Genomic DNA, 12,488 nt, shown 5'->3' on the forward strand with positions numbered 1-12,488 from the left:
CAGCCTTAAATAAAAAAATCAAGATACATTCCATATCCCCTTACATCAGCCTTAAATAAAAAAATCAAGATACATTCCATATTCCCTTACATCAGCCTTAAATAAAAAATCAAGATACATTCTGTATCCCCTTACACCAGCCTTAAATAAAAAATCAAGATACATTCTGTATCCCCTTACACCAGCCTTAAATAAAAAATCAAGATACATTCCATATCCCCTTACATCAGCCTTAAATAAAAAAATCAAGATACATTCCATATTCCCTTACATCAGCCTTAAATAAAAAAATCAAGATACATTCCATATTCCCTTACATCAGCCTTAAATAAAAAATCAAGATACATTCTGTATCCCCTTACACCAGCCTTAAATAAAAAATCAAGATACATTCCGTATCCCCTTATACCAGCCTGGAATAAAAAAAATAAAGATACATTCCGTATCCCCTTACATCAGCCTTAAATAAAAAATCAAGATTAACTGTTTAAAAAAGAACACTTAAAAAATGTAATTGTAAAAAAATCCCATGCTGCAAGCAAACTGGTGAACTACATTTATTACATTTTTCTATCAGAAATATTAACATATGTGGTGATACACTGTTTTCTAGATGTAGTGAAAATGTGCATATTTAGGAGAAAAACACATCTTTACATGTTAGACAGGTTTCCATTATATAAGGAACAATTATAACAGGATTTGCATTGGGGATTCCTGAAACTGACTTTTTTTCTTCAAAAGTGGCTTTTATAATGTGTTCTTTAAGGTAAATTTTACTCTATGAATTTACTCGTGTATTGAAGATTATAACATTAAAAAAGTCAATTTATGAATATGATCAAATTCATCCAGCACTTTAACTGTTTCTTTAAGTATTTACCCAAAGCCAACCAGTTGCAAATAATGTAGACAAATAATATAAACACAGATTTGCAGTTAGGTAATGGGCTGACTGCACTGTTCACTTGAGATGATAAGTAAAACTGGCTGTGAAGACCATTAAAATATTACATTTGAAATGTTGTTACTGGGTGGTCAATAGCGAAAACTCAAATTCAAGCCCAGAGTTTTTTTAATCTCTGTATGGTTGCATGCTGTTTGCATTGTTTGCTATGTATAACAGGATTCTGTGTCTTTTTAGGTTTGGTGGTGGCTATCCCAGCCTTGTACCAAGTCCTGATGACAGTGTCCCTCGGCGTCAGCAGAGAGGGAGAGAGTCCCTTGGCGAGGATTCAACCAAGGTAAGACCAAGAAAAATCTTCTCTAATATCACATAATTGATATGATGTTTTTATGTTCATGCCATAGCTGTTGGGTGGATAAATAGTGCTACCCATGTCCGTCCACCACAAATTTAATTTAAGCTCTTGAGGGACTTGATGAACCAAATTTAATTTAAGCTTTTGAGGGACTTGATGAACCAAATTTAATTTAAGCTTTTGAGGGACTTGATGAACCAAAATGAATTTTTTTATGAGGCTTCACATAAAGAAGACCTAGGTCAGGTTCAGTTTTCACCAGATTCTTGCAAACTTTGACAGAGTTATGGACCCTGTTTGATTTCGAACTGCCTTTTATATTTTGTTTCTGCACATGACTTTTTAGAAGGACTTCATGGAATGAAGTTTGAGGTTTGTATTTGGAAAACAGGACATGTTCAGTTTTCACAGTTTTCAGGCAAATTCTAATGGACTTAAGTCCCCAGTTTGACTTGCACTTAAGTCCCCAGTTTGACTTGCACTTATGTCCCCAGTTTGACTTGAACTTAGATTAAAATAAATTTGAATAAGATGCTTAACATAAAGAATTCTAATGGACTTAAGTCCCCAGTTTGACTTGAACTTATGTCCCCAGTTTGACTTCAACTCAATAGATTGAAATAAATTTGAGTAAGATGCTTAATGTAAAGAAGACCTGAATGAAGTTTGATTTTTACCTTTTTCCAACAAAAATGTTTGCACTGCCAAATGTAAGATAATTACTGGAAACATGGAATCACAATTCTCAGAATTAATCTTGACATTAACGTTTTTATCATTAGAAGAGTTGTGGTGGCTCTACAGTTAGCATGCAGGATTTGTGTCTGAAAAGGTGTGGGTTTGAATCCTACCATCAGATCAAGCCCATTTGACTACTTTGGTGTGTCCTGAAGCATGTCATTTAGTTGCCTTAGCACTAAGTGATGTTATTGTTTTGTTGTGTCATAAATACCCAACATAAAACACATTTTATATCTCTGGTTTCCTTTACCACATGGAAGGCATTCTGCCTTTATTTGCAGTGTTGAAATTACCAAATAATAAGTTGTGTTAACTTCTTACACAGTGGATGTTTAATATAAAAAGACTTGATTTTGTTTCCAGGTAAACACCCTAAATGAACAAGAATGGGAGAAGCTGCAACAAGCCAATGTTCTTGCTAATGTTCAGCTCGCCTTTGACACTAGTGATACAGAGGGTACTGATGACAATGAGAGTATGCTTGGTGGCTTTGATCTGATGTCACCGACTGGCCCTACAGATGCACAGACCCTTGCACTGATGTTGCAGGAACAGCTAGATGCAATAAATAATGAGATAAGGTAAAGAATTGTTGAAGCAAGCATTGTTTTCTGGTACATTTCCATGATTTTTAAGATGGAGGCTGATGGCACCTAGTTGTTCGTAAATTTTAACTTAAAAAAAAAAATTCCAAGTCTCATGTACTGAATGACACTTTTTGAAATGTTCCAATTAATTAATTTTTAGAGCTTCAGGAAATTGGGAGTGTTTTAGAATTACAATTTGTATGCTCTTGCCACCTCTTAGCATGGGTATATATTAATCCTAGTGTCTGTCTGTCTGTCCATCCATCCAGCACTCATTACTGCAGAATGTCCCACAGTTTTTGATGACTTGCCTTGAAATGTTATGGTAATCATTTGAAGATGTGCATTTCAGCAAATCGCTGTGTTTTGCAGTATTTTGGTAAAGTTATTACCTTTTTTGTCCTGTAGTTTCATATGACACAATTTTGTTAGTGCATTCTAGTCCTGCAGTTTTTGGTGGATTACTATTTTTATATATATTTAATCAGTATTAACTGTAATTTTGTTCTTAATGATTATATATGTACATCTATATTTTGTACTTGACCTTGTCCAAAATCAAATTCATGGTATACCTGATCAGTGACATTTATTTTGCAAACAACAGAACACATAACTAACATTTTCTTAATGATTGTGGATTAAATATTCAGTCATTATTAATGGTAAACATGTGTATTTTATTCTGAGTCTTGGACATAATGTTTTTCACTTGGAAATTCCTAAACTAGTTGACAGCTTTTGAAGTGCTCAGTAATATTCTTAAACTAAAACATTAATTTGGAATTATAGAAAATTTAGACAAGGACATTTTGGATTGTATTATTGTGATAAAGCAAAAGACTGCTAGCACATCAACACATTCAGTGTTCGTATGTATTTGGAATACCATTGGAATTCAATTGGAACTTCATACAAGAGAAAAGGGCAATAACTCTAACAAACTATTGGTATGAGAGTGATGTGACTGCATATCTTCTGGTCAGCACCATAATATTTACCAAATTTTATGGAGTTATGACTTTATGGTCTTAAACTAAGTAACAGAAAAGAGCAAAAACCAACAAGATTTATAAAAAAAAACAAATAATATATTTCCCTAGAAAACAAAGTGAAAATTTTAAAAAAAATTACAGTATTATGAATTAAGTCCCAGTTAGTCCTAAAAGATCTGTTACTAATCCATATGTATGAAGTTCAAATTTGAATTCAAGTGATATTCCAAGTTCAACAATGGATGTATTGATGTGCCTGATAGTCTCAAGTGTACTAATGTGTTGTAGCCTGAATTGTGATATGCTAAAAGACTTCCAGTTAATCACAGTAGTATATTCCAAAATGTCCTTGTCTGAATTCACTACAATACCAAATTAATATTTCTGTCCAAGATCAATATTTAAGAGCACTTTGTATTTCCAGTGAATAATAATTTGAATAAATTATTTAATCCAAATCAGATCTGAACACAACAAAAAGATTGATTTTGCCTAAACATGTTAAAGCAAGAATTATTAATTTCTTAAGTTAATAAGATTATATGAAAAACGAAGATACAAAAGAAGAGTCCAGATGTAGAACAAAAAGTTAATTTGTAGAACAATATAAATTATAATTAGACATGGTCTGTTACTAAAATTATAATAAAGAATGTAGTAAACATAATGGGCTTGACTCAGTCTAAAATAATTCTCCTGATATTTAACCCACACTCATATTAAAATATTAGCTATGTATTATTTGTTAAACAAAATAAAAACATTATTGTCTCCAGTCAGGAACAACGAGCTTGATTTTGGACAAGGTCAAGTAAAAAATACAACTATACATAATCATGAAGAAGAAATAAAAAATGCAAAACTTGCAAAATAAACTTTAATAGTTGAATTTATTTGCTGATGGTATGTTTCAGACTGATCCAAGAAGAAAAAGAGAGTACAGAACAGCGCGCTGAGGAGCTGGAAAGCAGGGTAGGAAGCGGCAGTCTTGATGCCATAGCCAGCAGATGGCATTCTGGTTACGAGCGAACTTCCCCGCCCCTAAGTGGGCGATCAACCCCCACTCCACGAACATATCAGTCGAGAGATTTACTTCAAAAATATCATACAGTAAGTCTGGGAAGTGTGACCTTGAAATTATATTTTCTTAAGGTCATCTTCCCAGTGCTTTTGATAAATATTGTGCACCCTTTTGTGGTAATATATTAGCAGTCTCTCTCCTGAAATTTTCATTGACGTGCATTTTTCTTCTCATAACTTTTCCCTCGTATCCTGATGTTCAAAACATGCTCTGTCATTCAAATATGTAGATAGCAGATCACCACTTTGTAGATATGGCTTAATTTTAATTTTCATCTCTTTCTTTTTTCTCCATTGATTGTGCCTCATATTGTGGAGTTAAGTTTGGATTTTTTTCCAAATGTTGGGTAATGCATTTGATTTTTAAATTTAAATATATTGAATAGTCTGAATTTGGTATTTGGACAGTAATGGTGCAAGCATTATTTTAAAAAATTAGTGTTATGAAGTCCATCATCTTTTGTGGAAAACAGCTAGTTTAAAGGTTCAGTATAATTACTCTAGATATCCATTGCTATTTAAGTGATTTTATTTTCTGATTTTTTTTTTACTGACAAATTTGATTAGAATGGTGAGCCAGGATAGTTTTATAATTTGTACTTTTTTGTATTAAAGTTTTCATTTGAATGCCTCAATATTTTTTGGTGATAAATGAATTGGAATGTGCCTAGAAGAGGAGGTTACCCATTTTTGTTTGAATAGGAATATTTGCTAGGTTCACTTGCTTAGATTGTTGAAGGACAGAGCATGTTAATCAAACCATCTGCATGGTGTTTAATGATTATCACTATGGCAACTTGAACATGTTTATGTTACTATGGCTACTCACATGCTTGAGTTTTAATGTCTAGGATGTAACCTCAGGCAGAAGGTTGTCCAATACGTAAGTAAAATAATAGTTTTAATGGTTTACAGAGGCATCTCTTATCTTTCTATCTGGATATTAGTAAGGTATGTATAGTTTTATATGTATATTTGAGAGAGGGTGAAAACATTTTTTTAAATCATGATGTAATGGGTATTCTTTAATAACAGGCTGTGTCTCTTCTCTTTTTGTACCTTTCCATATGTGATTGATATTTAACGCTGCAACATATCTCACATTATTATAACACTGTACTATCTTAAATTTACACAAGACCTAAATTTCACCAACAGAAAGTAAGTCTGGACTTAGGTCTGGCCTAGCAATTTGATGGGGTGAAATTTCAGCTGGTTTAAATTTCTTTTAATTAGAGTGATGCATGAGATATATCATGGTAAAATTGTCAGATTAACTCAGTTCTATGTTTGAGACAGCCTTCTGTCTGAACTTATATCCATAGTTAGTAGAAGCAGCTATGCTATTATGATTTTTTAAAATCTTTTTCATTTTCTTTTTTATAGCTCAGCTGGTCATAGACCAGAAGGGCTTAAAAGGTTGGCCTGTTTATTGTACATTTGTCATCCATCATTTGACATCTGTCATCCATCAGTTAGCAAAAGTTTTTTTATTGCTATTCCCCCTAAACTGCTTGGAGGATTGCCATGAAACTTTGCACACACATAAATCTTAAGTCTAGTTGGTCCTAAATTAAAATGGTGCTGCTCAGACATCAGTATGGCTGCCATAGTAGCCATCTTGCTGATCTTGTTATCACTACACCTCCAGAATGGATAGTCATACATAGGATTTTCACTGAGAGACTTCTTATGATGTTGAGTTGGTCCAATAATTGCTTATTTGACATCCAGTAAGGCTGTCATACAGTTATTTTTAAACTCTTGTTATTCTTACTCCTATTGAATGGAAAGATATATCATCGTGGTTTTTTTTTCAGCAGAAGACATCTTATGATGTCTAGTTGGTCCATTAGTGCCACTCAGACTTCCAATATGGCCACCACAGCAGCCATCTTAAAAATCATGAAATTGCTAATCCGTGTGAATGGATGTTCATATCAGCATGGGATTTTCACTAGAAGACTTGTGAAGTTTTGATGACTTTACATGAAAACGCAATCAGTCTGATGTCAACTATGACTAACATGGCAGAAATCTTCAAACTCTTGTTGTTGTTGTTACTGCTTCTGAATGGAAAGTCATATCAGCATGGGGTTTTCACCAGAAGGTTTCTCATGATGTATAGCTGGTCTGTAGCCACTGAGACATCCAATTTGACTGCTGTTACAAGTCTTGAACTAAGTAACAGAAAAGAGGAAAGAAAACAAGCTTTGTAAAATTAAACAAATAGTTCATTTCCCTAAATTACTAAGTGAAAAATGACAAAAGAAACTTACAGTATTGCAAATTAAATCCGAAAATAATTCAAGAATTAAAAAGCACAAGTCCTATCAATGAAAAGTTCTCACTGAATCTTGATAGAACCCAAAAGGGAAAGCAATGATGTCTGTAATAGTCAGCATTGTATTGGTGTGTCAACAGTCTCTTGTTGAATCGCAGAAAATATTATTCTGGTTTTTTAATTCTGTAGAATTTCCAAGCAGTGTCTTTGTCCAAGACTTATCAGAGCACTAATGTATTTCTAGGGAAAAGAATCACTTGAATTTCAATAATTTGAGGAAAAGTAAAAAAAAACCTCAGCCCAAACTGGACACAACATAAAACTTGATGTCTCAAGTGTTAAGGCACAATTGCGAGAATTCTTATCATAACATCAGCTATAAAACTAACTACAACCCAAAACAGATTCCCGCATGAGGGTTAAGAGTTCAACCTTTTGCAAGAAATAGAAGCTTGTTACATGATAAATATCACGTCGACCAGCTGTGACCTTGACTCAACTTAATGATTCTTACACTGAGAAAAAATATAACTAACCCCATAAAAAAGTTGTTACCAAAACTGTCTCTGACTGTGAAATAATGTCAGCAAAAAAATACAATGTATCATTTATTAGTTGTTTACATCAAAAATAAAAATAAAGAAAAACTGTCAGAACTGAACTCCATTCTGGACAATATCAAATCCAGTAAACAAAATTACATTAGAGTAGCATGTAATGGAATAGAAATAAACAATTTAAAACAATCAGTTAAATTACATATACATAACACTGCCAAAATGCCACTATCTTAACTTTTTTTGTTCTATTATCATTTATTGCAAGTCGTGTTTTCACTGAGAAAGATTTCTTATGAGGTTTACTTGATCCTTATTTGAAATGGTTATCATCTAACATCCAGCATGGCCACCTTGGCAGCCATCTTGAAAAAAACTTTTATTGGTATTCAGTCTTATATGGAAAGACTTTTTAAAATGAATTTTTTTACCAGAAAATTCTTGTGTCTAGTTGGGACTGACTGAAATTGCTGCTGATCCTGGTCTTGCTACTCCATGCGAATGGATGCTCATATTCGCTTTGGGTTTCCATGAAAAGAGTTCTAATGATGTCTAATTTGGTCCAACCAGAGCAGCTGATTTGAAAATCTTGTTATTGCTAAAAGAATATTAGATTTTTTTCCAGGAATTGAAAATAAGAAATGGATCTATCTTGAATCCCTGGAAATTCTTTTCAGTCAGTAGAGCATTATACTCTTTTTTTTCTAGTTTTCTTCTAGTTCAGTTTAGAACAGGTTTGATCTAATTTTCTGATATTGTCTTAACAGATGTGAATAATGAGTATAGTTTACTTCAGTTACAGCCTTTTACAGTTAAGGGCATTTATCTGCAATAACTGAGGAATAATTCCCAAGAAAATAAGTTAATAAATGAAATAAAATGTTTGTTTTTATCAGATATATTAGAGCAAGGTTTATCTTAACTCACTTGGAGACATTTAAAAAAACATTTTTCCTATGATTATACTTATGGGACAAACTTGCTAAATTCATAAAGTATAAGGTGGGCATATTAACTGACAAAAGATATTTATAGTTTTTTTACAATGTTGCTGGGTGGGTTTATCATCAAGCATGTTCTTACCATTGGATATATCCAGTATATGCAAGTTATGATGAATGAGTTTTCATTATACTGTATCTGAAGAATTAGGGGACTTATATTTTGGTTCCAATAAACCAATAATAAAGTCGAGTTAGTTCTGAGAATAATTCTTTGGTCTGTCCCCCATTAGTGGCAACCAAAACATAGAAGTCACTTTTCCTGTGGCAGCAGCAGTGTCAATTGTTTGCTGAGGTTTTAGTTATGTATCTTTTTATGTGCATGTATTTCCCAAGCCCTTTGATAGATTCTCATCAGACATTATTATGAAGCTAAAGCAGTTCATTTTCTGACATGCTGTTTTACTTATTTTACTATGAGGTCAAGGTCACAATTTTTTTTTTTATTTTTTATTTTTCATTTGCTTTTGTTTCCTAAACTCCTTGATAGATTTATTAAAAACTTGGCATGAATCATTATGACGCTAGGACATACTGACTTTCCTGTATTACGTTGTTGTCAATGTTACAGTTGGATGAGTCATTATGAAGCATGCTTGCCTAATATTTTGACCTTGAGGTCAAGGCATACATTTTACCATGATGCTTTCATTGTGGGTGTCAACTTGCAGACAATGATCTTTTATGGTATATGGAGTAAATTTATGAAGGCAGTGGCTCACATTTATGTTTCACATTCTGCTACCATAGGAAAAGACATATTTCGAGTAAATCATCTGTGAGAACTCAATCAGTCAAATAATCAGCTTCACTATAACAAGTTGCTCAGTTCCAATGTAAAGCATTCTTGTTTGCATGCAACCTTCATTAAAAATATGCAATAAGCGATAGCTTGATTTGAAAGTTGTGGTCTGTGGTGCTTTGGGTTTTTAAAGTTATTTAGGAGATTTGGATGTTATGTTCAGCATGTGTTGGCAGGTAGTGTTCATCTCATGAACTTAAGTCTGATTATTAGGATAGTTGTCAGTTGTTTTCAGTTTGGTACATTCTTTAAGTAAAATTAAAACATGTAAAAAATAAATACATTGGTTGCACTTAAAGTCAAATTTGCATTATAACATTCAATCATGCCATGTTTTGTATGAATAGGTAACATTTTACAGTGAAACTTGTCTATAAAGGTCAGACAAAGGACTAAAGAAAATGTCCTTTATACTCATGTGTCCTTTATGTGAAGGAAGAGTTTAGGTGCACTTTGATTTTATGCAGTTGTGACAAAACATGTTTAGTAAGTGAAATTTAAATCTTTGTACATGGATTCACAACATTTTCCCCCAAGATTTAATACATCTTGCAGTGCATACAGTTTAATTCAAGATAAATGATTATTTGTCATGTAAGTCAGGTAACATTTTGACTCACTCTTAACTAGCTGTTGAATTAATTACAGTTAATATGATTCCAGTAGACTAGAATTTGGATATTGAAACTTCTCAGTAAAACTTGAAAATACTTTGGTTTTACGTGCATTTGCTTTGTTACTTGTGAATTCATTATGTTTGAAGAAAGATTTGACTTATGAATGGTTTGATTTTTTTTAAATTCAGCATTTCATTAATTGCTGCATGATATGCCCTGAAAATGCAAAGTAACTTAGTCACTAATATTTCAGCTAATAAAAGCACTTCATATTCTTTTTACTAATTGAAATGTATCAGAAAATTTTGAGCATGAAAACTATTAACAAAAACTTACTCCTATGATAAATTCTTTACCATCAGAAGGGATTTTTTTATGTATCTTTATCAATAAATAAGTTACAGGACTTTTCTTCATTTATTAAATCTCTGCAAATGCTGCAGTTCATAAAAGGCATCTCCATTTAAATTTCTTTAATGTTCCCAGCTGAATTGCAATTTTAAAAAAAAAATGTATATAGAGCAGAGAACTATTTGTAACATGATTACTGTAATAATTTGCCTGATGAACTGATATCATAAATGTCAATTATTATTCAAAAACTGCAACACCTCAGGATGTCACAAGTGACATAATAATGATAATAATGATATATAATGCTAAAGTATACTGTCCAAAACATTTAAATCATTCGATTTTATTATGCTTTTTTGCAATTTTATTTGCTTGTAGGGATCAGTCTCTCCAAGTCCCTGGCATAGTATTCATTTCCACTAACGAAATATATTTGTATTATTTATAATAGCAGCAAACTAAATGTCCTACAAATTTCTAACAAAGTATTCACTGATTAAGGTCAGTTTTGTATGTAAAGGGAGCAAACGCAAATGAAGCTAACTGTTTAGACTAGATAGTAATCTCCCTTGGACAGTGTTCTGATGGTAAGGCTTGAACTGGTACAGAAAATACTTTGAAAGGAAAACATTACAGTAATTCTTCAAATAATATTTAAAATGTTTATGTACATTTATTTGCTGCATATAAAGAAAAAAATTAGAATAATATTACAAGACTAATATTTTTTATGATAGTAAAAGGGTCCATGACTAGAAATATTTTTGATCTGATCTCATGGTTTACTTCAGCCATCATTTGTTAAAAACATGTTTGTTGATGTAGAATCAGATTTTTTCCATTATGTGACAAATATAATCTGATTGCTAATTGAATGATTGGAACATTTCACTCTCTTGCTTTCCAATGCATGCAGTAGATAAAATTAATTAAATTTGTAGAGGTCTTTGAATTTACTTATGTCTCAATAAAATCTTAGTAGGATTTGAGGGCAAATTAACCAGAAACTCTTTTGGAATGATGTGCTGTTATTGCATGCCATGTAATCTAACATGATTGATGTCTGCTTTATACTGACAGGCCCCTGCTGGAATGCCATCTCACATGTACACTTACTCCTCGTCTAGTCCACAACTTGCCACATCTGCATCTGAAACCAACCCCTCACCCCAGGTAATACATGTACTAATAACAGCCTAGTGAGCACCAAAGCATTATTGGTGTGTGCAGAAAAAGAAACTTATCAAAGGCCATTTTGATAATTCTCAGACACAGTGACAACAAGTTGCATACATGTGATAGATTTAAAGTGAAAATGCAGGTGTTTGTTTCCAACAGATGATATTTTTATTGACATGTTGATATATCCCAAGTATAGCTTTTTCACCTGATTTAAATTAATTCAGAAGTTTTTTCGTATGCAAATTAGAAAAGAGCAATAAAACAAAAATTAGTTTGTTATTTATTTCAGCTTGATAAGAAAAATAAATTTGTTAGAAGTTTCTTTTTAGGTCTTTGTGTTTATTTATCACATTTGAATTAGTTGAAGCACATCATTTGTGTGAGTGTATGGCAAATGATTTATATAACTAAGTCAGTGTATTTAAGACATAATGTCCTAGCTAGTTTCCAGGAGCTATGTGTATCACTGACTGGCCTGTATATTTGCCTGACTGCCTGCAGGCTGTGTATCACTGATTGGCCTGTATATTTGCCTGATGGCTGTGTGCATCACTGACTGGCCTGTATATTTGTCTGACTGCCTGCAGGCTGTGTATCACTGACTGGCCAGTATATTTGCTTGACTGCCTGGGGGCTGTGTGTATCACTGACTGGCCTGTATATTTGCCTCACTGCCTGGAGGCTGCGTGTATCACTGACTGGCCTGTATATTTGCCTGACTGCCTGGAGGCTGCATGTATCACTGACTGACCTGTATATTTGCCTGCAGGCTGTGTGTATCACTGACTGGCCTGTATATTTGCCTGACTGCCTGGAGGCTGCATGTATCACTGACTGGCCTGTATATTTGCCTGCAGGCTGTGTGTATCACTGACTGGCCTGTATATTTGCCTGACTGCCTGCAGGCTGTTTGTATCACTGACCTGTATATTTGCCTGACTGCCTGCAGGTGTTTGTATCACTGACTGGCCTGTATATTTGCCTGACTGCCTGCAGGCTGTGTGTATCACTGATTGGCCTGTATAT

At 33.2% G+C, this 12,488-nt stretch overlaps 1 protein-coding gene across 3 annotated transcripts in view; it reads left to right on the forward strand.

Annotated features, from left to right (window-relative positions):
* Positions 1 to 12,488, forward strand: part of LOC149785221 (liprin-alpha-1-like) — a 152,320-nt gene that overhangs the window by 74,013 nt on the left and 65,819 nt on the right. For 2 of the 3 annotated variants that reach the window (XM_089979042.1, XM_089979044.1), the window contains exons 11-14: positions 1,145 to 1,244; positions 2,367 to 2,584; positions 4,500 to 4,557; positions 11,361 to 11,453. In XM_089979042.1, the coding sequence (XP_089835168.1) occupies positions 1,145 to 1,244; positions 2,367 to 2,584; positions 4,500 to 4,557; positions 11,361 to 11,453 (469 nt within the window). The remainder of the gene's footprint in view (positions 1 to 1,144; positions 1,245 to 2,366; positions 2,585 to 4,499; positions 4,558 to 11,360; positions 11,454 to 12,488) is intronic. The other variant, XM_089979043.1, reaches the window with a different exon arrangement.

This window comes from Sinohyriopsis cumingii, chromosome 13 (assembly GCF_028554795.1).
Source record: "Sinohyriopsis cumingii isolate HCF-2022 chromosome 13, ASM2855479v2, whole genome shotgun sequence".
In the NCBI taxonomy this organism is placed as follows: domain Eukaryota; kingdom Metazoa; phylum Mollusca; class Bivalvia; order Unionida; family Unionidae; genus Sinohyriopsis; species Sinohyriopsis cumingii.